The sequence below is a fragment of the Sus scrofa genome, chromosome 4 (genome assembly GCF_054392235.1).
Source record: "Sus scrofa isolate SSC_HxYL_T2T_F1_AM1 chromosome 4, Sscrofa_HxYL_maternal_Yorkshire_Landrace_v2.0, whole genome shotgun sequence".
Classification (NCBI taxonomy): Eukaryota; Metazoa; Chordata; class Mammalia; order Artiodactyla; family Suidae; genus Sus; species Sus scrofa.
The window spans coordinates 56,546,302-56,572,802 of NC_139386.1; the positions used below are offsets into that span (position 1 = coordinate 56,546,302).

General features: G+C 33.6%; 1 protein-coding gene across 31 annotated transcripts in view; it reads right to left on the reverse strand.

Annotated features, from left to right (window-relative positions):
* Positions 1-26,501, reverse strand: part of RALYL (RALY RNA binding protein like) — a 765,932-nt gene that overhangs the window by 422,884 nt on the left and 316,547 nt on the right. For all 31 annotated transcript variants that reach the window (XM_085021182.1, XM_085021176.1, XM_085021187.1 and 28 more), the window contains one exon: positions 2,953-3,231. In XM_085021182.1, coding sequence (XP_084877308.1) covers positions 2,953-3,208 — 256 coding nt within the window. In that variant the 5' untranslated portion in view covers positions 3,209-3,231. The remainder of the gene's footprint in view (positions 1-2,952; positions 3,232-26,501) is intronic.

The following is a 26,501-nucleotide window of genomic DNA, read 5'->3' on the forward strand; positions in this document are numbered from 1 at the left end:
GGGCTTTTAATTGAACTTAAATTGGTAATTAATTTTTTTAATTTTAATTTTTATTTCTTTACATATATATTTTTTCTACTACATAGCATGGTGACCCAGTTACACATACCTGTATACATTCTTTTTTCTCACATTATGTGTTCCATCATAATTGACTAGACAGAGTTCTCAGTCTACACAGCAGGATGTCATTGCTAATCCATCCCTAAGGCAACATTCTGCATCTATTTACCCCAAGCTCCCAGTCTCTCCCACTCCCTCTCCTTCCCCCTTGCCAACCAGAAGTCTATTCTCCAAGTCAATGATTTTCTTTTCTGTGGAAAAGTTTCCTTTGTGCCATATATTAGAGTCCAGATATAAATGATATCATATGGTATTTGTCTTTCTCTTTGTGACTTACTTCACTCGGGATGAGAGTCTCTAGTTCCATGCACATTGCTGCAAATGGCCTTATTTTGTTCTTTGTTATGGCCGAGTAGTATTCCATTATGTATATATACCACATCTTCCTAATCTAATCATCTATCAGTGGACATTTTGGTTGATTCCATGTCTTGGCAATTGTGAATAGAGCTGCAATGAATATGTGGGTGCATGTGTCTTTTTTAAGTAGTTTTGTCCAAGTATATGCCCAAGAGTGGGATTGCTGGGTCATCTTTGACAAAGGAGGCAGGAATATAAAATGGGAAAAAGACATTCTTTTCAGCAAGTTTTGCTGGGGAACCTGGACAGCTGCATGCAAATCAATGAAACTAGAACACACCCTCATACCAAATACCAAAATAAACTCAATATGGCTGAAAGACTTAAATATAAGACAAGACACCATCAAACTCCTGGAAGAGAACATAGGCAAAACATTCTCTGGTAATTAATTTTTAAAAATTAATGATTTAATGAATTTCTAGTATGTACTAATTTCATACAACCAAGACATAGGCAATAAATGGGTATTTCTCTGATAGTGGCTCAGATATTGCCCCAAAGAAGGAATTTAACTTAGAAAGAAAATTGGTCAGAAAACTCCCATATCAAGGTCAACAAGTAAAATGGGGACATTAAAAAAGGGGACAAATGTAAAACTTACTAAAGTCTTTTGGAAAGCACTATCTGTCTTTAAAATATAGATATGTGAGTTGTAGAACTATAGTAAGAGTATATTCCTTTATAGTAATCACTATTTGTGGTTTTATACCAAGCATTTATTTAAGATATCTTTTTTGTCCTCAAGACTGTTACCTAGACATCACTCTCATTTTATTGGATTCCATACTTTCCCCCCAAATTTTCAAATAACTTGATAATGCAATTTTATCACACCCTTCTAATCTGATTTATCTATGCTTTTATCTCGTTTCCTTCATATGCTCCTGTGTCTTTATGTCTGTGTACATTATAGTAGTAGCATCATAAATTGAAATATGTAATTTCAGAGATATGAAGTAGAATAATAGATTAGAGAGTGTAGGCAAGAGGGCAGAAGACTATTTTATTTTAAATAGGTTGAAAAGCCTCTTTGGGTAAGTAGAATTCAAGCACAGCATACAATAAAGTAGAAGGAAGAAAATAATTAGCCAAGACCTGTTTTCAGAGCAGAGGGAATGGCAAGTCCAAAGAGTCCGAGGCAGAAACAATATCGGAATGGTTGAGGGATATCAGGATGGACAGCAACACTGAAGTGATACAAGAAGGTAGAGAAAAGAAGATGGAGTTGAAATGTGGTAGTGTGGGGCACCGTAGTTTTGTTACAGAACATAAATCTTGTTCTGGGTGAGATGGAGGCACTCAAGAGCATATCAACAGCATCATCTTAGGTTTTAAAGGGGCACTCTGGCAAGAATGGAAAGAGGCAGACCAGTTAGAGGGGTATTTCAATGGTCCACGTGATATAAAGGTGGTCTGTATTAGATGGCTATTGATATAGATTTAAAAGTTGATTGCGTTTGGGATATACTGATGGCAATAAACATGATGATGGTTTACATTTAGAGTGGGGGAGGAAGAGAAGAATTGAGGTTGACACCTAAGCCTTCATTTGGAAAACAGGATAAATGGGGGTTCTATTTGATGTGATGGAGAAGCATGGGGTGGAAGAAGCTGGGGTGTGAATAATCAAGAGTATTGTTCTGTATTCTGGGCATAACAGCTGAGATGCCTGTTGGATAGCCACAAGAAGATGTTGTATAATCAGTTTAATATATAAATGTGCACGTGACAATAGATCAAAATTAGGAAATCACTGATGTCTTCATTATACCTTTTCCTAATAGAAAAAGACTAATTTTTATTTTTATCTGCATACTAACAAAATATTTTCTCCAAAGAAGTTTCACTTTACCTCTGACTTTCTTTGTGAAAGAAAAAACTGTATTATTCCTTGCACATTAGACATAAATCTGATTATTACACATGAATGAACAGTCATGACATACAAGATTCCTGTCTAGATAAGAAATAATAGGTTATATTCCTTTCCCAATTCTCAAGATTCATTTCCTTTTGTTATTTTCCATCCCTTCTCTCCACAAATACAAACAATAAATGAGGAAAATATATCAGCCCCTCAAGAGCAAAGGTATAAATAAGTAAAGTTATTTGGTTTGGTTTTGTTGCTCAGCATAGTGTTTCCTGGAAGACAAAAACACCATTTCAAGTCAAATAAGGTTAAATATGACGCACATTTTTAATTTGCCTGGACCTGTTAGTATTGGTGGAGGTAACAAGTGTTACAAAGCAGACTTGACCTCAAGCTTATAAATTTGTAGAGAAAATAAGACACATATGTAAAACAATATGAGAAAAAGAGAATAATATAAATTATAAATATATGAGCACTATAGTTGGTAAAGACAGAAATATTATGGAGTGCTGGCTTTTAAACAATAAGACCATGTCTAGATATGTGCAGAGACAAGAACATCAATATGAGATCTGTAACTGAGCAGGACTTACCCAGTGGTTGTCCAGCGATGATCCTGGCATTTTCTCCAGCCACTGCAGCTCTTGCGTGTCGCTCACTCATGTACTGTACAAATGCGTAACCTTTGTGAACTGAGCAGCCAACTATTTTTCCATATTTTGAGAAAATGGCTTCAATGTCAACTTTCTTGACAATGGCTGTATTTAGATTTCCAATGAAAACTCGAGAGTTGATGGACTTGGGGTCATTCTTATTGGTGACATTGCTGGTCTGCGTTTTGCCAGTCATGGTTGGCTCGCCTTGTTTTAACTCTTAAACAAAAACAAAAAAACAAACAAAACAATCAAAATGGAAAGAATTAGATTGAATGGATACCACTGGCTTTTAACAGTTTTTCAGTACTGTACCAGGTAACCTCAAATACATAGGTACTACTGATTTTCTTGAGAGGAAAATTTAGTTATATAAAAGGTACTACTGCATTGCAAAATGCAATAGGAAAATATGTTTAATTATTCAGCATATATTTATACATAAATTCCAGATTTATTTATCTAAAATTTTGACCTGTACAGTAATTAAACTCTTTGCTTTATTTTTAAGTTTATAAATATTTCAGAAGCAAGTGTGAAGAATAAGTCACCTAATTAATCAATGAAAAAGAATATCCATCATAGCTAAAGTCTGATGATGGACCATAGTACTGTAGGCTCCATTTATTGTTGAGAACATGTGTTTTTATTTCTACATGTTACATAATTGGTAGATATTGGCTATTTCACTATCAGAACCCTTTTATCAGAAACTAACAATTCGTTCCATTAAATGCTGTGGAAGAGAAAAAAGAGATATTAAAAGTATAAACATTAATTAGAAAAGTTAACACAAGAAAAATGATTTTGAAAATAAAGGATTTAAACAGAAATAATTCTATACATTCTCTTTAGTTGATCCAATTTCAAATGTCAGTTTCATTAAAACCCAGTATGTGTAGCTAGTTTTCATCAATGATCAGCAAATTCACAGTCCTTGTTTCTGTGTTGAAATTTCTATTCTCAACCTCATTTTTAATTAATTTAACTAACGGCTCCTATGTTGCCTAAGGACTGCTAGTAGTTCTAAAAACCACTTTCTGAGCTTGGCAGAATGTTTAATTGTGCTTAATTAAACTCAATGAAACTTTTATTTCCAAGTATGCCAGCACTTACAGATTTATTTTTTAAACTTTAAAAATTCATCCATTCATTCATTTCACAATATTTATTAACAACTTTTTTTTTTTTTTTTTTTTTTTTTGCCAGACATCATCTTCTCCTAACAATTTAAAAAAACTAACACGGTGAAACTAAAATTTCAGCAAGGATACAATCTCTGATATTGATGATCACTGTTGGATACTAGCTAATAGATACATTTTATCAGCAGCATATTTTTATATGAATAATCTCTTTTAAAATCTTATAGCTATAAAAATAATTAGTAAGTGCATCTTACTTTAAAAAATAATTTAGAATGATATTTGTAAATTGAGCATTGAAGAGATAGAATCTTAAAAGCATGTAAATTAGATATACTTGGAAATTTACTCACTATGCATGTAAATAAGCTACTTTTGAAATCAAGAGCAACCAAGTAACATAAAAATGTTTCAAATTAACCTGTTTATTATTACATCTTAGATTATTAAATTTTTACTAAATATTGGACACATTACATATGTATATATCTCCTCACAATGAAGGTTTACTTCATAAATAATTATTCACATAAAAATTAAAAGTATGGCACCATTAAAAATAGGCATTATATTGCTGCCTTGTTTTGTTTTGGCTTAGCAACATTTAAGGGCTTCCTTTAAGAATTATTCGAGGTTAAGTTTGAAGGATAGGAAAGCTAATATATATATATATATTTTTAATTTTGAAATTTGAGCCATACATACCTCAAGCTAATGCTCTGAGAATCAAACAAAAAAAGTCAAGGTGTACATATATATTTTAAACAAACATTTAGCTTCTTCATATAATCCAGTGTATTTTAACCATATTTAGAGGGAAAAAGAAATTAAATATTCATTTTATTTTTTAGCTCCAGAAGTTACTGAGGGTTATCTTTCTTATAACTGTAGGTCAATATAAGTAATGCAATTTATAGATATAATATTATTTTCCTTTTCACTCTTATGTGGGAAATATTTGAGGAATATCCTAAAGTCACTTTTAAAAATGGATAATTCTTATGGTTGACACTTTCTTTCTCAGACAGGATTAATCTGGTTAAAACGCAAACAAGAATTGTTAGATTAGTCATATCCATAGTTTACAAAGTCCAGTGGTCTGTCTTTAACAGTGACCTTGAGTCAAGTTAAAATGAAGGCACAGCTGTACTTTGAATTCTCACAGCGGGTGTCAACATGCAGTCTCTGACTCAATCCTTCTACTTTATGCTATGGAGGTCACTCTCCTAACTGTAAGCCCAAACTGCCATTTGCATAATTCTACTTAAGGACTTTTGACCATCTTAAAATCATATGTATCTAGGAGTTCCCATCATGGCTCAGCAGAAAAGAATCCGACTAGGAACCATGAGGTTGCAGGTTTGATCTTTGACCTTGCTCAGTGGGTTAAGGATCTGGCACTGCCATGAGCTCTGGTGTAGGTCACAGAAATGGCTTGGATCTGGCATTGCTGTGGCTCTGGTGTAGGCCAGCAGCTACAGCTCCGATTAGACCCCTAGCCTGGGAGCCTCCATATGCCACAGGTGTGGCCCTAAATAGACAAAAAAAAAAAAAAAAAAAAAAAAAAAAATCGTATGCATCTAATCTCTTGCAGAAAGACTGCCTTGCCAGTTTCTATCAGGTTTATAATAATGAAAGAGTTTTATCATAATGTCATACACTGTTATTTCAACATTATCTGCAAAATTAAGCCTTAACTCATAGTGTAATATTTAGCTTGTGCTTCTCCGTTACATGAATCTTCATCAGTTGAAGAGGGATGTCCATTTTCAGTCATGGTGGAATAACAAAGCTTAAACTGACTCTCTTACTCAAACAACTAGAAAATCAAGCTAATATAGATGAAACAAATGCTTTTTATGGCATTAAGCCACTGGCAGTGCAGATCTGTGACATCTGAGCGAAAAAAAAAAAAAAAGAAAAAGAAATCAAAATAAGGTATAGGATAGCCCCAGCTGACTGGGAAGCATAGTTCATATTCTAGAGTTGGGTGTGTGTGTGTGTGTGTGTGTGTGTGTGTGTGTGTGTGTGTCTAAAAGCAGAGATGGCAACCTCATAGAGCTGTGGTGGTAGAGTTTAGGGCATCTAGGGAAGCATGAATTTGTGAGGTAGAATTCTAGAGAGAAGAAAGCTATGTGGAAAAAGTAATTTCAGAGATTGTCTTGACTTTATGCTGGTTCCTATATGCATGCAAAGGGTGAACTTCTACTAGGTTGGTGAAAAAAATATTGGAAAACTGTGAGCTGAATGGTTCCCAGACCCACAAGAGGCTGAGAATCATTCAATTCCTACTAGCAGCAGTGGAAAGTCAAGATTGGCTCCCTGAAACATTACATTTAAACATCAGAAGGGCCAGGTCTTATTAATGAATATAAATTATCCTTACAGTAAAAAGTACTCAGGGACCACCCTTACAAAACTTAAAAAAAACTCTCAAGATGATCAAACTAAACCAAAACAACCTGTCTATTAAAACAAAGTAAAATATTTCTTTTTGAAAAATATAACTAAGATACAATAACATAAAATACAAAATCTTTATAATCCAATTAAAAATTCCTAGAGATCCCAAGAATCAGAGTATATGACCCATAATCAAGAGAGACATTAAAGATATAAAAAAGAATCAAGTCAAATATCTAAAGATGAAAAATTATACCTAAAATTAAAAATTACACTTGATGGATATTACAGGTGAAATATTTGTAGAACATATTGTGAATTTGAGGTTACAGAAATAGTGAATAGCCAAAATATAGAGACAAAACATTAAAAAATAAATAAGCAGAGCATCAGTGAGTTATATGACAGTATCAAATGTTAAAGATGCCTACATCTGTAATCACAAAGGAGCAAAAATACTAAAAAAATAATGGTCAAAAGTCTTTGAAGCTTGATGAAAATCATATTATCCTATATTGCAGAATTTCAGTGAACCCTAATCAGAATAAAAACAAAGAAAACCACACCAAGATAAATCATAATCAACTTACTGAAGACCAATGATAAATAGAAAAATAAGAGACTTATCAGGCCCACATTCTAAGAAAATAAATGACAAACAGCAGTCAAAGAGAAGCTAATACTTCAAAAAATTGTAAGTGAAAAATGAAAATGTCACTCAAAACACAAGTAAACATAAATTTTTTCTGTTTCTAAGTTATAGTTTCAAATAGAGCTAGTATTAAGTGTCTGTGAAAGCTGCTGTATAACAAAAGATAATCTGTAAATCATTACTGCCCCATAGAATTTCCTGTAATGATGAATGCATTCTATATTTGCACTATTTGAAAAAAGTAGTCAATATTCCCATGTGATTAGTGGGGACTTAAAATATTGTTAGTGAGATTCAGGTACTGAATTTTTAATTTTACTTAATTAAAATCAGTGCAAAATTTTAATAGTTTCTCTACCCAATGGCTAACAAGGCTCTGGTCTTTTAAAAATATAAGATAAATATAAATCAAAAATAATTTGGCTACTTATATATTTGGGGATATGTTTTGGTGCCAGAAACTTGTTAAAGAAATGATGGTTTCAGAAATATTTCATAACAAATAAAATTCAAAATAGCTGTCATATGAGGACTAATTTAAGAGTAGAGTTTTTAGTATGGAAATACCAGACTGAGATGGTGAATGCTCTGTAAAATCTTAAAGAATGTGTTTAGAATAAATAAAGCCTTTTTATTTGTATTTGGAGATTTTTATACTTGATTCTAAAAGGGATACATTAATTATGAATTATAGGCAATGTTAAAATGCACTTTAGAGAAAATGCTTTTTGATTTTATTGGCCTGAATTTCCCATCTAAGTGTTAGATTCATTCAAAAGCTCATGTTGAATAAAGAATGAACAACAAAAATAAGAATAAAAACAATAAGAAATACTCATATATTCAACAGAGTTAGCCATTGAAGAACCCAGGAAAAAGGATAAATGGATCCAAAAATGAATTTAAAAAACAGATTATACACCAAAAGTCATCATGTGCTGATCTCTAAAACTTGTACTCAAATTCTATAAAATAGAGTAAAACCTGGAAAATGCTGCAAGGTATACACACTAAAGTTGTCATTCCTGGGGAAAAAAAATTTTTTTGAGAAGACTAGAGAAAATCTCTTGAAACAGATGATATTTCAATTAATCATTACAGGATATTATTAAGAATTCACTGGGAATACAGTTACTTTCTCAGCATTCACAAAAAGATAGTTGTTTCCAAATTCTTTTACTCATATATAATACTTGAATACATTTCCCATTAAACAAGTTTGTATAAGATTGCTTCTATTTATAATTAGAAAAAGGAAAAACTGAAAAATAAACAAAAGCATTTAAGCATCTCTTCTTTGACAAAATAAATCAAAAGAGTGCCTAAATATCTGAATTTATTCCTCAGAAAACTATCCCCAATTCATAAAGGTAAACATATATCCATCAGGGCAGTGGCAGTTCTTCAATAGATTTTAAGCATCATAAACACTATTTTGTAAAAAATCTTCAGATGTTCATTTGCCATGGGGAAATCACCAAGTGTATTTGGTGATACCCCTATCATTCATAAAGACAAATATCACAATTATAATGAAGATTCAATTCTTAAGCCTCACACTGCTCCTTGAAATAAGCCAAATGTAGCTTTTTAAAAGGAAAGATTTTGGAAAGACTAGCAAGTGGGAGAGAGAAAAGATGGCAGAGTAGGACATGACCTCATCTCCTCTCATAAAAACACCAAAATCACAACTAACTGCTGAACAACCAAAAATAAAAAAAGAATGTAACGTACCACAGAAGATATTCTACATCCAAAAATAAAGACGTCACAACAGGACAACTGGATGGGAGCATAAATTGATATAATAAAATCTCATTACCCCCCGGGTGGGTGACCCACAAACTGGAAAACAATTATATCACAGAGATTGTGAGCCCTGTGTCAGGCCCTCCAACCTGGGGGTCTGGCATTGAGAGGAGGATCCCCCAGAGCATTTGGCTTTGAAAGCCAGTGCAGCATCATAGCAGGAACTTCCTAGGACTGGAAAAACAGAAATTCTACTCTTAGAGGATGCCCACAAGCTCTTGTGTACACCAGGACCCAGAGAAAAAGTTATAACTTCATGGGACCAGGGGCCAGACCTACATGCTGGTCTGGGAAGTTCTCCTGGGGAAACAGAAGGCAGCTGTGGCTCACTGTGGGGATAAGCACAGTAGTAGTGAGGTATCATGGAGTACTGATTGGCATGAATTCTTCTGGAGGTTGCCATTTTTATACCAAAGTCTGGCCTCACCCAACAAACTGTAGGCGCCAGTGTTGGGGTGCCTCATGCCAAAGAGCCAAAAGGGCAGGAACACAGCCTCACTCATCATCAGACAGGCTACCTAAAGTCATACTGAGCACACAGCTGCCTTTAAAACACCACTTGGCATGGTGCTGCTGACCAGAGGGGCATGAAACAGTTTCACCCACCAGTGGGTAGGCACCAGTCCCTCCCACCAGGAAGTCTGCCCAAGCTTCTACACCAGCCTCACCCAAAAGGGGCAGACACCAGAAGCAAGAGGAACTGCCTTATGCAGCATGCAGAATGGTGATCACAAACATAGAAAGTCAGACAAAATGAAATGGCAGAAGAATATTTCCAGATGAAGGAACAAGATAAAACACAAAAAGAACATCTCAGTCAAGTGGAGACAGGCAATCTACCTGAAAAAGAATTCAGAATATTAATAGTAAAGGTGATCCGAGATCTCATAAAAAGAATGGAGGCATAGACCAGGAAGATAAAAAAAATGTTTAACAAAGAGCTGGAAAATTTAAAAAGTAGACAAACAGAGGAGAAAAATAAAATACCTGAAGTGAAAAGTATGCTAAAAGGAATCAATAACAGAATAAATGTGCCAGAGGAACAGATAAGCAACCTGGAAGGCAGAATAGTAAAAATCACAGAATAAAGGCAAAAGAATGAAAAAAATGAGGAAATTTTAAAAGACTTCTGGGATAACATTAGACACATCAATATTCACATTATAGAGGTCCTAGAAAGAGAAGATAAAGAGAAATGTCCTGAGAAAATACTTGACGAGATAATTGCTGAAATTTTCCCTAACATGAGAAAAGAAACAGTTACCCAAGTCCAGGAAGCACAGGGAGTTCCATACCAGATAAACCTGGAGAGGAAAATCCACAGACATCAAATTGACAAAAATTAAGGACTATATGAACATATTAAAAACAAGGGAGAAGGAACAAATAACATACAAGGGAATTTCCATAAGATATCAGCTGATTTTTGTGCGTAAACTCCTAAGGTCAGAAGGGAGTGGTATAACATATTGAAAGTGATGAAAGGGAAGAATCTACAACCAAGAATACTTTACCCACTAAGGATCTCATTCAGATTGGATGGAGAAATCAAAAGATTTACAGACAAGCAAAAGCTAAGAGAATTCAGCACCATCAAACCAGCTTTACAACAAAATGCTAAGGAAATTTATCTAGGAGGAAATGAAAAAGCCAAAACTAAAAACAAGAAATTACAAATGCAGAAGTTCATCTGTAAAGGCATACATAGAGTAAAGATAGGAAATCATTCACACACAAATATGATATCAAAACCAGAATAAAAACTACATGATCATCTCAATAGATGTGGAAAAAGCTTTTGACAAAATCCAACACCCATTGATGATAAAATACCTTCCACAAAGTGGAAAATGAGAGAAACTACCTCAACATAATAACGGCCATCTATGACAAATGCACAGCTAGCATCTTAATCATGAAAAGCTGAAATATTTCTTCTAAAATGAGGAGCAAGATAAGGATATCTCTTCTTACAATTTTTATTTTATTCCATGGTTTTGGAAGTCCTAGCCACAGCAGTCAGAGAATATAAAGAAATAAAACCCAAATACAAACAAAAAAGAAGAAGCAAAATTGTAACTGTTTGCCTATGACATGATACTATACACAGAAAATCCTAAAGATGTTACCAGAAAACAGCTCATCAATGAATGAGTAAAGTAAAGTTGAAGGATACAAAATTAATTCACAGAAATCTCTTCCATTTCTATGCATTAGTGACAAAAGAGAAATTAAGGAAACAATCCAATTTGCCATTGCATCAAAAATAATCTAGGAATAGCCTACCCTAAGGAGGCAAATGACCTTATTCTGAAAACTATATAAGGCACGACGAAAGAAATTGAAAATGACACAGACTTATGGAAAGATATACCATATTCTTGACTTAGAAGAATCAATATTGTCAAAATGCCTATATTACTGAAGTAATCTACAGATCAATACAATCCCTATCAAATTACCAATGGCATTTTTCACAGATACAGAACAAAAAAATCTTAATATTTCTATGGAAGCACAAAAGACCCTGAACAGCCAAAGCAATCTTGAGAAAGAAAAGCGAAGCTGGAGGAGTCAAGCTACCTACCTTCACACTACACTATAAAGCTATAGTAGTCAAAACAGTATGGCACTGACACAAAAACACACTTGTAGATGAATGGAACAGGATAGAAAGCCCAGAAATAATACCAGGCACCTACGGTCAATTAATCTTTGACAGAGGAAGCAAGAAAATACAACGGAGAAATGACAGATTCTTCAATAAGTGGACAGCTACAAGTAAAATAGTGAAATTAGAATATGCTCTAACACCATAAAGAAAAATAAACCCCAAATGGATTAAAGACATAAAACATTTAGAGGAAAAACATAGGCATAACACTCTGGCATAAATTGCAGCAGTATCTATTTGGATTAACCTCCTAGATAATGAAAATAAAATAAACAAATAAACAAATGGGACCTAATTAAACTTAAAAGCTTTTGAACCATAAGCCATAAACAAAATGAAAAGACAACCTACCAAATGGGAGAAATATTTATAAATAATAGGAATGACAAAATATACAGACAGTTCTAGTAGCTCTCTCTCTCTCTCTCTCTCTCTCTCTCTCTCTATATATATATATATATATATATACACATATATATAAAACAACCCAATCAAAACATATTTACAAGATATAAATAGACATTTCTCCAAATAAAATATACAGATAGCTAGCAGACACATGAAAAGATACTCAACAGAGCTAAGTATTAGAAAAATGCAAATTAAAACCACAATGAGGTATCACTGCACACTGTTCAGAATGGTCATCATCACAAAGTCTACAAATAATAAATGCCGGAGAGGGTGTGGAGGAAAGGGAACCATCCTACACTATTTGTTGCAATGTAAATTGGTGCAGCCATTATGGAGAACAGTATTGAGTTTCCTTAAAAAACTGAAAATAGAGCTACCATATGTTCCAAAAATCCCTTTCCTGGGCATATATTAAAAAAAAAACCTCTAATTCAAAAATACAAATGCACCACAGTATTCATTGCAGCACTGTTTACAAGAGCCAAGACATAGAAACAACCTAAATGTTCAACAGTAGAGGATGGATAAAGAAGATGTGGTACATACATACAATGGGATATTACTCAGCCTTAAAAAGAATCAAGTAATACCAGTGAACCAACATGGGAGGACCTAGAGATTGTCATACTAAGTGAAGCAAGTCAAAGACAAAAACAAATATCATATCATATGATACCATTTATATGTGGAATCCTAAAAAAATTAGAAATGAACTTATAAAAGAGAAAGAGACTTCAGTCATAATAAGCTTTTGATTACCAAAGGGGAAAGGTTGGGGGGAAAGATAAATTAGGATTTGGGGATTAACATATACACACTACTATATATAAAATAGGTAATCAAGAAGGACCTACTGCATAGCACAGGGAACTCCACTTAATAGTCTGTAATATATATATATATACACATATATATGCACAACTGAATCACTTTTGTGTACACCTAAAACTAACACAGTATTGTAAATCAACTATACTCCAATATAAAAGGAAAAAAACTGAAAAGTAAAGATATTTAGGGCATATGTGCAATGAAAGAAAAAAAAATGTAATCCCAACCTGAAGATACTCATTGTAAAAATTTTGATATTTTCTTTCTTTAACATTTCTTTCTAATATTCAGAAAAATATTGTAAATTAGAAAAATAAAAGTCATCATAATTTATGTCCAAGAACCTTTATTTATTGTTCCAATACCCATTTTATTACACTGTTAAATAATCTTACTGGACATAACAAATAGTTGCACAGTAATAAATCTATACTATCGTTTTATTCATTCATCAAATGAGCATTAAGCTTGTTTCTAAGTTTTTTAGATCATAGATCATATTGGATAGACACTTTGACAAATTCCTGGGTAAAAATAAAGTGAATAAATTTTAGTTCTTTGTTAGTTACTTAGTTATTAATACTCAGCTATTTTTCAGAATGGCTGAACACCTCTCCACTCCCACCAGCAGTGGCTGTTTTAGCATGAACAGAATTATTTTGATTACTGGCAGCTCTTACCTAAGTACTACATTCAAAATATTTTCTGACCCAATAGGTAGAAGAGGAGGAAAAGGCAGACCATAAGCTAAATAAGAGAGGGATAATCCGATCTCTAAAACGAAATAAATGAAATTTGTTTAAGAGCTTGGCTAGGCAGGCACTAATAACAAAAACAGTATAATTCCCTTGTACCCAGGGAATATGAATTAGATTTTGGAGCTTCTCAGTTTATCACCATATAAAGTCATTATTATTTTAAAAAGTAATAAAAGTTATTCTGATTTCATTAGTTAAATGCACACTTTATTTTATTTTTAAATAATCTTTTCCTTTATAATTAACTGCAAGACACTGAATATATATATATATCATATATAATATTTATTGATATATGTATATATGTATCATAATATATATATTCGTATATATCATATTTTAGAGAGAAAGCTACCTGTGCTATACAATAGGACCTTGTTTTTTGTCTGTTTTAGTAGTAGGTATCTGCTGATCCCAAACACCTAATTTTATTCCCCCATGTTTCCCCTTTGGTAACTATAAGTTTGTTTTCTACATCTTTGAGTTTATTTCTGTTTTTTTTTCTTTTTTTCTTTTTTTAAGTTTTTTTATTGTAATTGATTTGCAGTGTCCTGTCAATTTCTGCTATACAGCTAAGTGACCCAGTTAGCTAAGTGACCCAGTTACATACATGCAAACATATTTCTCACATTATCCTCCATGTTCCATCAAAAGTGACTAGATATAGTTGCCTGTGCTATACAGCAGGATCTTATTGCTTATCCACACCAAATGCAACAGTTTGCATCTACAAACCACAAACTCCCACTCCATCCCACTCCACCCTACCTCCCCCACTCCCCACCCCCACCTCCCCTATGGCAACCAAAAATGTGTTCTCCATATGCATGAGTTTGTCATACTAAGCGAGGCCAAAGACAAATATCATATGATATCATTTATATGTGATATGTAAAAATCTGATTAAAATAAACTCTCCTAAGTCATAGACATTTTATTTTTAGATTTCACATATAAGTGATATTGTATGATATTTGTCTTTGTCTGACTTCACTTATTATGATAAGCTCTAGTTCCTTCCATGTTGCTGCAAATGGTATTATTCCATTCTTTTTTATGGCTGAGTAGTATTCCACTGTACATATGTACCATATCTTCCTTATCCATTTCTCTGTCTATTGATATTTAGGTTGCTTCTATGTCTTGGCTATTGTATAGTGCTGCAATGAATATTGTGGTGCGTATTATTTTTTAGAAATAGAGTTTTCTCTGGATATACATCCAGGAGTGGGATTGATGGATCATATGGTAACTCCATTTTTAGTTTTTTAAGGAAACTCAATCCTGTTCTCCATAGTAGCAACACCAATTCACATTCCAATCAACAGTGTAGAATGGTTCCCTTTCCTCCACATCCTCTCCAGTATTTATTATTTATAGATTTTTGATGACAGCCATTCTGACAAGTCTGAGGTGATACCTCATTGCAGTTTAAATTTGTACTTCTTTAATAATTAGTGATGTTGAGTATTTTTTCACATGCCTATTGGGCATCTGTATGTCTGCTTTGGAGAAATGTCTATGTAGAGCTTTTGCTTATTTTATGATTGGGTTGTTTTCTTGTTATTGAGTTGTATATGCAATTAGTACATTTTTTTAAATCAATCCCTTGTTAGTCTCATCATTTGCAAATATTTTCTCTCAGTCCATAGGTTGTCTTAATAAGGTGTGTTTATAATTTCCTTTGCTATGCAAAAGTTTATAAGCTTGATTAAATCCCCTTTGTTTATTTTTGTTTTCATTTCTGTTGCCTTGGTAGACAAACCTAAGAAAACATTGGTACAATTTGTCAGTAAATGTTTTGCCTATGTTCTCTTCTAGAAGTTTTATGGTATTATATCTTTATTTAAATCTTTAAGCGTTTTGAGTTTATTTTTGTAAACGTACATTTCATTAAATCTACGTATTATATTTTAAAATATCATTACTACAATAACATTATTCAATGTTTATTAAAAATTTAATAGCTGATAATACAGAAATTAAAACACAGCATATTAAAATGTCTGATCTTTCAGCGGCCCTCTATCTTAGTATTGAAGTTGAGTGCCTGAAACTATGAATGACATTCAGAGAAAAAGTGAAATTTCCTACTCACGAAGTTTTTTCAAACATATTCATTAGGAGTTCCCGTCGTGGCTCAGTGGTTAACGAATCCGACTAGGAACCATGAGGTTTCAGGTTCGGTCCCTGCCCTTGCTCAGTGGGTTAAGGATCTGGCGTTGCCGTGAGCTGTGGTGTAGGTTGCAGACGCGGCTTAGATCCTGCATTCCTGTGGCTCTGGTGTAGGCTGGTGGCTACACCTCCGATTGGATCCCTAGCCTGGGAATCTCCATATGCTGCAGGAGCAGCCCAAGAAATAGCAAAAAAAAAAAAAAAAAAAAAAAAGGCAAACATATTCATTATATTTATATTCACATCAAATTATTTTGTATACATTTTTCAAACTCTGCCTCAGAAATTAAGTGTAATATTTTGACAATTGCACTACATAAAAATCTAGAAACCCATTTTCCCTTTTTAACTACTAAACTGACTATGAAAAGATTTAAAGATATAAAATAGTTTGCTTTTAATACGGACTCACTAGTAATAAAAGTGATATGAATTTAACAAAAATTGATTAATATGAGATCATTTTGGAAGAAAAACATTTTAAAATGCTACTTTATGCGACGCAGAAAGGTTTAAAAATCAGCAAATCCATTCAACAACTCAAGGTAGAACATAAAAGTTTAATAAAATTACACAAGTGCTTGAAAGTAAAATTTCTACATAGAATAAGAATAGCGTTAATTTTGTAAGCAATGTTAGCTAAAATATCTTAATAGCCATGTAGATTTGAATAGATCATTAGCTACTAAGAAATAAGTATTTTTCATGTGGAGAGTGAGATTAAGCAGTTGACTAGAGAGCAAAAAATAAATAGATATATAGGTACAGATAATATAACTACACTTATAAAAAAGTATATGATTTTTATTCATTATTATAACTATAAAATTGGAAAGCAATAAATAATAGTTAAGTTTACATTTCAAACTTAGTTAAGAATTTGGAGTGTTTTGTTAAACACTAGAATTATTTTGGAAAATATAAGTTGGTAAATTTTGTAAACAAAGAGTAATCATATGTACTAAACCTTCTCTTAGGAAACGTTCAGTAAGGTGCTGCAGATCCAATCATTATTGTACAGAGGATTATTGACCTCGATAGCATTGGGATCAGACACCTCCATGTGGACATCTTTAACAATCTGTGTAAAGTATGGAACAAATAATCAGTGCAACTCCTTTCTTATACATTTGTCGTTCTGGGCTGCCATAGCAAAACACCATAGCCTGGGTGGCTTAAACAGTTCTGAAGGATGGAAGTTCAAGATCAAGGAGCCACTAATTAGCTTCCTGGTAACAGCTCTCTTCCTTGCTCTCTGAGGGCCACCTTCTTACCATCTCCTCGCATGGTGGAGAGAGAGCTATAGCCTCTCTTCCTCTTTTTATAAGACACTGCTCCCTTGCGACCTCGTCTAAACTTAATTACCTCCCAAAGGCCTCACCTTCAAATAACATCCCGTTGGATGTAAAGAATTCAATGTATGAATTTTGAGGGGATATAATTTAGTTTATAGAGGTTCACATCACCCAAGGTTAAGAACCCATTTACCTCTTGAGTTTTCTGGAACTGGAACAAGCATCCTTTGGATCACTAGAAATGTTATGATTGATCTATACCTATTCTGTCAGAGATCATGTAAAGATTGTCTATTCATTTAATTCAATGTGAAAGATTCCAGAGAAATTTTTACAAATAAGAAAAATTAACTATCAACAAACAAAAAGATTCAAAGAGATAAAAAATTTGGTGATATAACTCAAAAGTATGCACTTAATGGGGTTCTCCTTAGACACACTTGTATTCTCTAGAATATGAACAAATTGATACAATTCTAGGAAATTTACTGCATATTATATTCTTAGAGGCTTTCTCCTCTGCAAAACACAGCCTTTAGTCACACAAATTTTCTACGATAATGACCATAATTATGCTTCCAGGATAACTTTCCACTGGTCAGCATGACCTAGGCAGAAGATTGTTTTGAGTTACATAGACAGGTCAAATCAACAGTAATTAGACTCTTTTCTATGTGACTGTGGAAAATTAGTCAAGCAGAGTTAGTACTTACTTGTGATATAAAATTTTTGGAAACAGAGCAACTCAGAAACAAGATTCCTCTGAACCACTGGAGATGTTGTGATTTGTACTATATTTACCTTATCAAGGATCATGCACCAAGGACAGACAAGCCCTCTGAGTCTAACTGACTGCCATTTGCACCATTATTTGGCAGATGGCCATGAGCCATGAGGCACCAGTACCTTGGTTTGTGACTAGTTAGCCACATCTATGTAGAAACTAAGACCTAAAAAGATAATCTAGTGGGCTGGGACTAAGTAGTCAGCATAAAGTAAAGTATGGAACAAATACTCAGTGCCATTTAACTGTTTGTCACATAATTCTTTTTCTTTTAAGCCTGTTATAAAAATTGCTAAAGGAGTTCTATTTAGAAGATTGTGAATGTTAAAAGCCAGTTTATAAATTATTAAAATGATCTCAAAAGCAGTTCTTCAACACTTAGTTTATATTTAACAAGCATAGAGCAGTTACTATATACCTGATATTGGTTTAAGTGCTTATTAAATATTCATTTACTTTCAGAATAAGGAGAGGGTTCTATTTTTTTCCTTCCTTTCCTCTGGGATCTTGAGTATTTCAGAGAAGTGTTGCAAGTTACTTAGGGAAGATACCAATCATTATTGTGCCCAAGGATTCTATATTGAGAGGCCTTTTAGCCTCCAAATCGATTCACATTATGCTGATGCAGGAATAGCCAGAAACTGCTAAAAATTAGTCTGTGGTTTATACTAAAAATTATATTAAGAATGACAGGTAACAATATCTTGAAAATGTCTAGAAATTGTTCTGATATTTTTTCTCCAAATTTATAAGATCCACCTATTTACCAACTCCAACTCAATTTTCCTTGAAATAATACAAGAGTAGAAAACATATGACTTTGTATCTGCCCTCTCCTGTGAATCAAGCAGTAGTAAATGGTATGGCCTAGTTCACATTAATCTAGCATAATAAGGTAAATATGGAGATTCAGAGTGACAGCATCATAATATTCATTTCTAATTGATGTATGATACGAGGCCAGCGATGGAGAAATCATAAGAGGCTTATTCCAGTATATTCACTGAAGTAAAACTCTGCTCTATCTCCCAATGCCCCCACTGAATAAAATATCCTTCTTCATTTTAAATCTCTCAGGTCACTTAAAACTAAATTGAAGGAGGTAAACATTGTCATGCCCACAGGAGAAATTCACTCACTTCTACTTAACAGGTCCATTCCACTCTTGTCCTCTTTGTTCAAACTGTCAATCACGACAGTTCCCTCAGGAGTTAAACTCAGACCACTAAGTGATTTCATGGAGGCTACTAAACTGCCTGCAGAGATGAACAATTTTCAATCATTATTGATGTGGTTTTGGAAGACTGGCCCTAGAGTAAAATGTCTTAAATCCCACGAGCAGTGCCCTGAAATTTCAGTACTCCCTTAAAATAAATAAATGCCCTACCGATGTGCCGTGGTGAATTTCCTTCTACAACCATGTTTGGGGTTGTATTAAGAAGCAATAAAAATGATATAGTGAAAATGCCTACTATATACCTAGATCAGATAAAATTGATTTACAAATTTCTTAACGGCTATGAAGGCCGATCCAGTGTTATTCATGATAGCATCTAAGAGTCCACACACTGCAAAAGAATAATAATTCAGAACATAATTTCTCTTCAGTGGAATAAACCCTAGCCCTATTGATGCAATAGACTATGATGACAGTCAATGTATCTCACTGACCCCTCCCCTTAGTGATATAAGGCAGAATCTCCACAAAGCAATTAGGAAATCCCATGTGATGTAGAAATTAAAAATTATGGATACCCTTTTCTGAATGAAAACTCTAGGATTATTGGTGATAATTAACCATTTGTCCACTTAGTAAAAGATTGTTAAGATCTTACTCCAGAAATTATAGTAAGGAGAGGGTTGACTCTGGGTATGAGATAACTTGCCACTTCAGTATCTTAATTCACTAGAAATTTGTAGTCTCCACATGTAATAAGGGAGAACAAATCTGACTCCACGTTGAATATGCTTTTTTGACTTAAACTCTTGTATTCTATCGCTTTTGCTACAAGTTAATCACTAAAGGAATGTTGCCTATAGCCTAAAATATACATAATGGTCCATTTCTGGGAATTCTGTTTCCCATGCCAGAGGGTTAAACTAAAATACCTTTGTTCAGCTCACAGGAAACATCCTGAACAAGCCCACCTATGAATGACTGCAGGAAAGAAGAAATTAAAACATCCCTTCTGGAGTTTGGCTAAAACTGGGAAATATCTGCAACAACTTATCACCTTTATTACTTTACCACCTCATTTCCCCATTCTTTGTTCTATAAAAGAAACTAGCATCCAAACCTCAGCAAGATGGTCCACCATCTTCTCAGTCTGCTGGCTTTCTGAATAAAGTCACCGTTACTTGTCCCAACAACCCGCCTCTCAATTTTATTGGCTGTGGTGGGGTAAGCAGTACAAGTTTGGACTCAGTAACAATTATAGTTTATGTTTTAATATTAGCAAAACTAGAGCAACTTTTCAGGCTTGAGGAGCAAACCTATTTTTTAAAGAATGTTTTCACTAGAGTTATACAAACAAGGATTCCAGTCTCAGCTCTGCCTCCTTTTATTGTGAGTAACTTTGAGCAGTTATTTAACCTCTTTCTATCTCTAACTTAAGAATAACAATAGCAACCATGGATATGGGTGTTAAGAGGCTAAAATGAGCCGTAATAAAGCACTAAACTGTACTTAGTACATAAGAACTGATTAAAAATGTTATTCAGACTACATGGATAGCTTATCAATTCATACCTTAGGTTATTTTTCTTCAGTGAAAATTATATTTATCTATTTTCAGGTACATTGAGTTGATCCAAGAATAATTTACTTCTTCCCTTTGAATGCTTCCAGGTTCTCAGGCAATTTTCTGGTATCAGATAACTTCTTTGAAGCTAGATTTAGATTCTGATTTTTAGTGCTTTACATCAGGTATTTCCCCAAGTGCTTTTGCAGGGTCCTCTAGAGATATGACACAGCTTCAAATAATATATCTGAAATGACTGCAATTTTGAAGTCAGCACATTATTTTCGAAAGTGGTTCTTACAAATCAACATACTGAAGAGGTTTTAATTAACAAGGTTTTTAATTAAGTCACAGTCTCAGTTGATATTTATCTTATTTTCATGAGAACTTGTGATTCTACAGGTATCTTGCCTTTGGTATTACAATCTAGCCCTTGAATACCCCTGCATATATATAAGGACCTGATATTATGGAAGTTTGGGTGTTCTAGTTTGTACATATAATATCAAAAATGACTTTCCTGGCTTACACATTCTCTGAGTCCTTGATTTTGCAAGCAAAGCCTGCAATAGCCTCCACAGGGACCACAGTGATTATATGGACTTCAGCTTCATCTGGGGTGTATATTTCAGGTATTTAGGTAACAATATTGCTCAGGACTCCTTTTTATTAAATAAAACATTTATATTATAAATTTCTCCCCCACTTTTGAGATACTGCTATAAATAATCCTCCAATCTCTGCTACAAATAATGAGATAATCTGTGGTAGTAACATTCTGAGAAGGTCAGATTTCAGAGGCTGGCCAATTCTATGCAGACTGTTTTATTTATTTAGAAATATTCTTTATTGGGCTTCTGTTAGCTTCTTTCTATTAACTTTGAGACAATGAAACAGAAATTAACATTCATATGATAAATTGTACACACATGCTGATAGAAATGGTTTATAAATGTCTGTACTAAATCAACAGGACATGATGCAGCCAGAACATCTCTGTGTCTCAGAAAAATATGAAACCTAGATCGCAGGTGGGGAGGACCCCACCCTGCTGAGGGAATGAAGCTGCAGTGAGATGTCCTCCTGGGGACTGGATACCCAGCCAGGTTTGTACCTGAAAAGTGAACTATGGGGTTGAGCCTCTGGCTTTATACATTCACTGCCTTTCAGTTAAGGTATCCTAGACTATTCTGACATTAAAGAGACACTTAACCTTAGCTTGACATGAAATTTGGTTTGATAGAATTGTCACTGAAGGATTTCAAAACAAAATTCATATAGAAATTTCTCCCAGAACATATTATTTAATATTTCAAACTCCAGTGCTAGGGGAAATCATGCAACTCCAACATATAAGCAACAAAATGGCTTCTATAGGTTATGCTTTCATTTAAGATATTTAAATCTCTGATCAATGAATTACACAAAATTGTGCATGTGGGGATAAACTGGCTGTATATTTGACATTTTTATTTTTGTTATTTTAATTAAAGCATTAGTTTATCTACAATGTTGTGCCAATTTCTGCTGTACAACAGAATGACCCTGTCACACATACATTCTTTTACATTTTATTTTATAGATAACATTTAAGGGAAAGAATGTGGGAACAAAGTGAACTACTTATGGTCCTTACCTTTCTTTTCACATTTCTCTGATTTTCTTACCAAGTTAAATGCAGGAATGAATGCAGTATACATTATACATGTATATACATATATAATATACATTTTTATGCTCACACCTTCGACATATGGAAGTTTCAGGGTCAGGAATCGAACTCTAGCTGCAGCTGTGACCTATATCACAGCAGCAGCAAACCAGATCCTTAACCCATGGCACCAGGTTGGGGATTGAACCCACAATGCAACAGAGATAACGTGAATCCTGAATGCGCTGTGCCACATCAGGACTCCCTATAACATAAATTTTAACTTTGTCATGTGATTTAACTCAGGGTTTTGAATACATTAGATGCTTCACTCTCACTGAATTCACTTAAATTTTTGAACGAAAAATTTTAAAAAGTAAATAAATGTCTAAAATTCTTCTTAGTTTTTATTGATATTATTAGTTTATATTAAATATGTACATCCATATCAAAGCCACTACTCCAACTCCCCAACCAGACAAATAGCAATCAGAATATTATTTTTTTAACTTCGAGATAATTTTACAAGACAATATTCATTGGTAAATTCATTGCTTTCAATGACTGTGTAATGAATTGTGTTGAGAGTCAAAATTTCTGACAGAAGCAGTCAGAGAAAAATCGAGGAGAAAAATCTTTCTGACAAGCTAACATTTGTAAAAGGCTCCATTATAGCTCATGGGCAATAACTTTTTTTTTTTTCCCTGTTGTGGCAACTGAATTTTTTTTCCATATATTTGTGTGTGTATGTGTGGGTTTGTGTGTGTTTATTTTTTCCATATATATTATTTTCAACTTAAAAATTTTTTAAATTACATCCTATGTATGCAAAGAGTGACTACTGTCCTTCATGACATGAGCAACCATCTAAATCAAATACAAGAGCATATGTAAATTAAATATACATGATTGAATAGATTGAAGTATACAATCTAGCAGGGATTATCAAATTTCTTTAGAATGAAGAAGCACAATTTTGAGAACCAGAGCTATGTAAGAAATACTTTTGACTATTATTGTTAATGGTATGTTTTTTAAACATCTTCACAATTTTTGTGAAAAGCAATGAAAGGAATATGTACTCAGTACTGAATTAAGGGACATGCAATTTCACATTTAGAATGGATCTCATTATTTTAAAATGGTGTATAAACACATTCCTTTCTACAAAAACATTTTAGCACCCACAATACACAATAGATTCAAACAGAAAAGAAGAGCTACTAAAAGAAATGGTTGGGGAGTGGTTCCTTCCATTGTATAAAGAAAAAGCCTGTATTTTACTAAAGTGTATTTAGAAATAATAGCTATCACTATGTAGCTATTGTTTAGTTGATAGCTGTGTAGTTTATTCGGTAAAATAAAATCGAATGTCACTTTGGATCATAAACACAAGCAGTAAAGGACCTCAACTTTGCAAAGATTTATACAGCAAAACATAGATATTGTAATATATAAGTAGGCTTTATAGGCTTGAGAGTCCAGAAGCCAAAATTATTTTTAAAAGAGTGCTGATACTTTCTCACCTACTGCATATTCAGTAGGCATTATTTGTAGTGTTACCTGATTATCTCTAAGCTTCCATAAAACACTTTAGATAATAACAGCCACTTCTAGGGGACCATCTGCTAGAACTCTAAGGGCTCTCCAGAGCACTTTTTCATCTATAAGAATGTTAGCATCTGCAAAACCCTGTGTCTTTTCTGGGGTAGCCCACATCTGTAGGCCCCTACCCACACACAACACAAAGGATGAGGATACATAATGGGTGAGAACACATAATGATTATTCACAGATTGAGCCAAAATAGATGTCCATTGTTAAATCTTAAAAACACCAGAGATCAAATAAAATCTAACAATAATAGTTCTTATGACTCTTCAATGATAGTAGATTCCTAAATATGCTGTCTTTTTTTAGAATCAACATTATACTTCCCTACTTTGTAAAGCAAAGTAAGTCGGAGGACGTAGGTGGGTGTCACACTTTGGTATTTCTTAGAAGTAGCTGTATTAGATAAAATTTAGTTTCACATCAATTTTCTTTTATATCTTATGAGATAATTTATATCTATTACAGTGATTATCAGCAGGAAGTTCATCTAGAATACATGCCTTGAATCTTTATCTGAATGTAATAAAATGATACACTTCCTGATATCAAAACTCAAAGAATGATGCTCAAGAAATAGCCCAAGATCATGAGTCATGTGCATTGCAGACTACAAACCTCAGTGACTGTCAGCAGCCACATCCCCATGGGCACTCAAGTTTGTTAAATACTGTTTTCTGGCTAGGAGGTTTCTTTACTAAGTTATTATTGTAAGGACTGAAAGTCAGTGGATAAAGAATCCTTATTACCTCTAGTCAATATGGATATTTTAAATATTTCAACAGTGTCAGGACTTAATATATGTTTCCCTTTATACTTATAGACAGGATGGAAAAAAGGCACAATCTAAGTTGGGTGTGTCAGTCTTAAGGTATAACCCTTAAGCAGAGAAATGAGACAAACCAACAAAATCCAAAATAAAAAAAAAAAAAAAAAAACAGAATAAAAGCTTTCAGTTGTCTGAAAATGAAGAAGAGGAAAAGAAAAGAAAGAGCAACCAAGAAGAAAACAAAACAAAACGAATCAAAAACAATAGAATTCTCGAGGTTTTAGTTAGATTTTATCCTGTCAGTTCTCTGTTGTGTTAACAGCTGCCCTTTGGTGTATTCCAACATTTGTCAGAGGCTGTCCTAGATAGGTCATAAGTTATCACAAATTTTTTTTTAAAAAGCCATTAGTGTTACATTCTAAAGATCGACCAAAAGATGTACACAGAGGCTAACTTGTTTGAGGTGACAAAACTGCAAAATAGCAGAGTCTGGATTTTGGCCAATGTGGGCCTTATTCCAATCCATCATGCTATTATACCTCATTCCACAGCATAATTCATTTCAACATTGACGAGGAAGCAGCACAACTCATTTCAAAATTGACATGGAAGCAGAACAACTCAGATACACTGAATTCCTTCTCATTCTGAAAAGATCCTTTCCTTTGGAAAACCACATTAAAGTATTCACTTCAACCCTAGTTATCAGTCTATGAAACGATGAATCCCCCACCTCTTTAAGCTATAACTAATGCATTGTATTGTTTTTAAATTTTCTCTTTCTCCAGATAGATACCTTTTATAATGTTATATATATGTAATTAATAAGTTTTGTCTATTTTCCTCCTAAAAGTATTTTGGCAAGCAAACATGTAAGCAGAAATATATTTTTGAAATCCCACATTTAGTTTTTTATTTAAGAAAACTAATCATTTTCATGTTCATTTATATGTTTATGGATATTTATCTTTCTTACAATTAATTCTTAATTTTTTATAAACTATGTCTACTTGAGTTTAAAATATTTTAATTTTTTTATTATTATAATATGTATAATGCATCATCAGCCTGATACAATAGGAGTAGAAGTAGCTTAAGAATTCTGATTTAAGAAAAAATGCTTAACTTCTTTGTATTCTTGATTTCCTCTGAGTGTAATGAATTACTCTTTTTTATGAGATAAAACCCAATCACAAGGCAAACTTTGAAGCATTCAGCCAAAAAAAAAAAAAATAGAGATAATTTCTGCAATATTTAGCATATAGTACTATTACCAAAGCTATGGTCCCAGAATCATACCCCTGCACCTCCCACAAGTAGAAACCAATTACTCTTATCTAAGTCTAAGGGGGAAGCTGTAGAGAAAAAAATAGAACCACCTAAGATGGCTATAAATTTGATTTCCAGTAAACTTTAAGCCTCATTATATTCACTGTAATACATCAGTATCCTAAATGACACACCCACCAATGCCATGACAGTTGCCAGTTGCCAGGAAAACAAACAGAATAGCCCATACAAGGCCTGAAAAGGAGAGCTGCATCAGTTCCAGGTCCAAACTATGCCCTGTTCTCCCATAACTCATGAATTTTCCTCCTACTCTTTCCAAATCCCTCACTTTCAGTTCGACTCTCCTATATATTTGGTGTCTCCTTCTGAACTGGGTTGATATGTTGACTTGCAAACTAGGTTCCTGCTTCTTCATTACTTTTTTTTTTTTTCTTTTTTTCCTTTATTGGCTGCACCCAGGGCATGTGGAAATTGCTGGGCCAGGGAT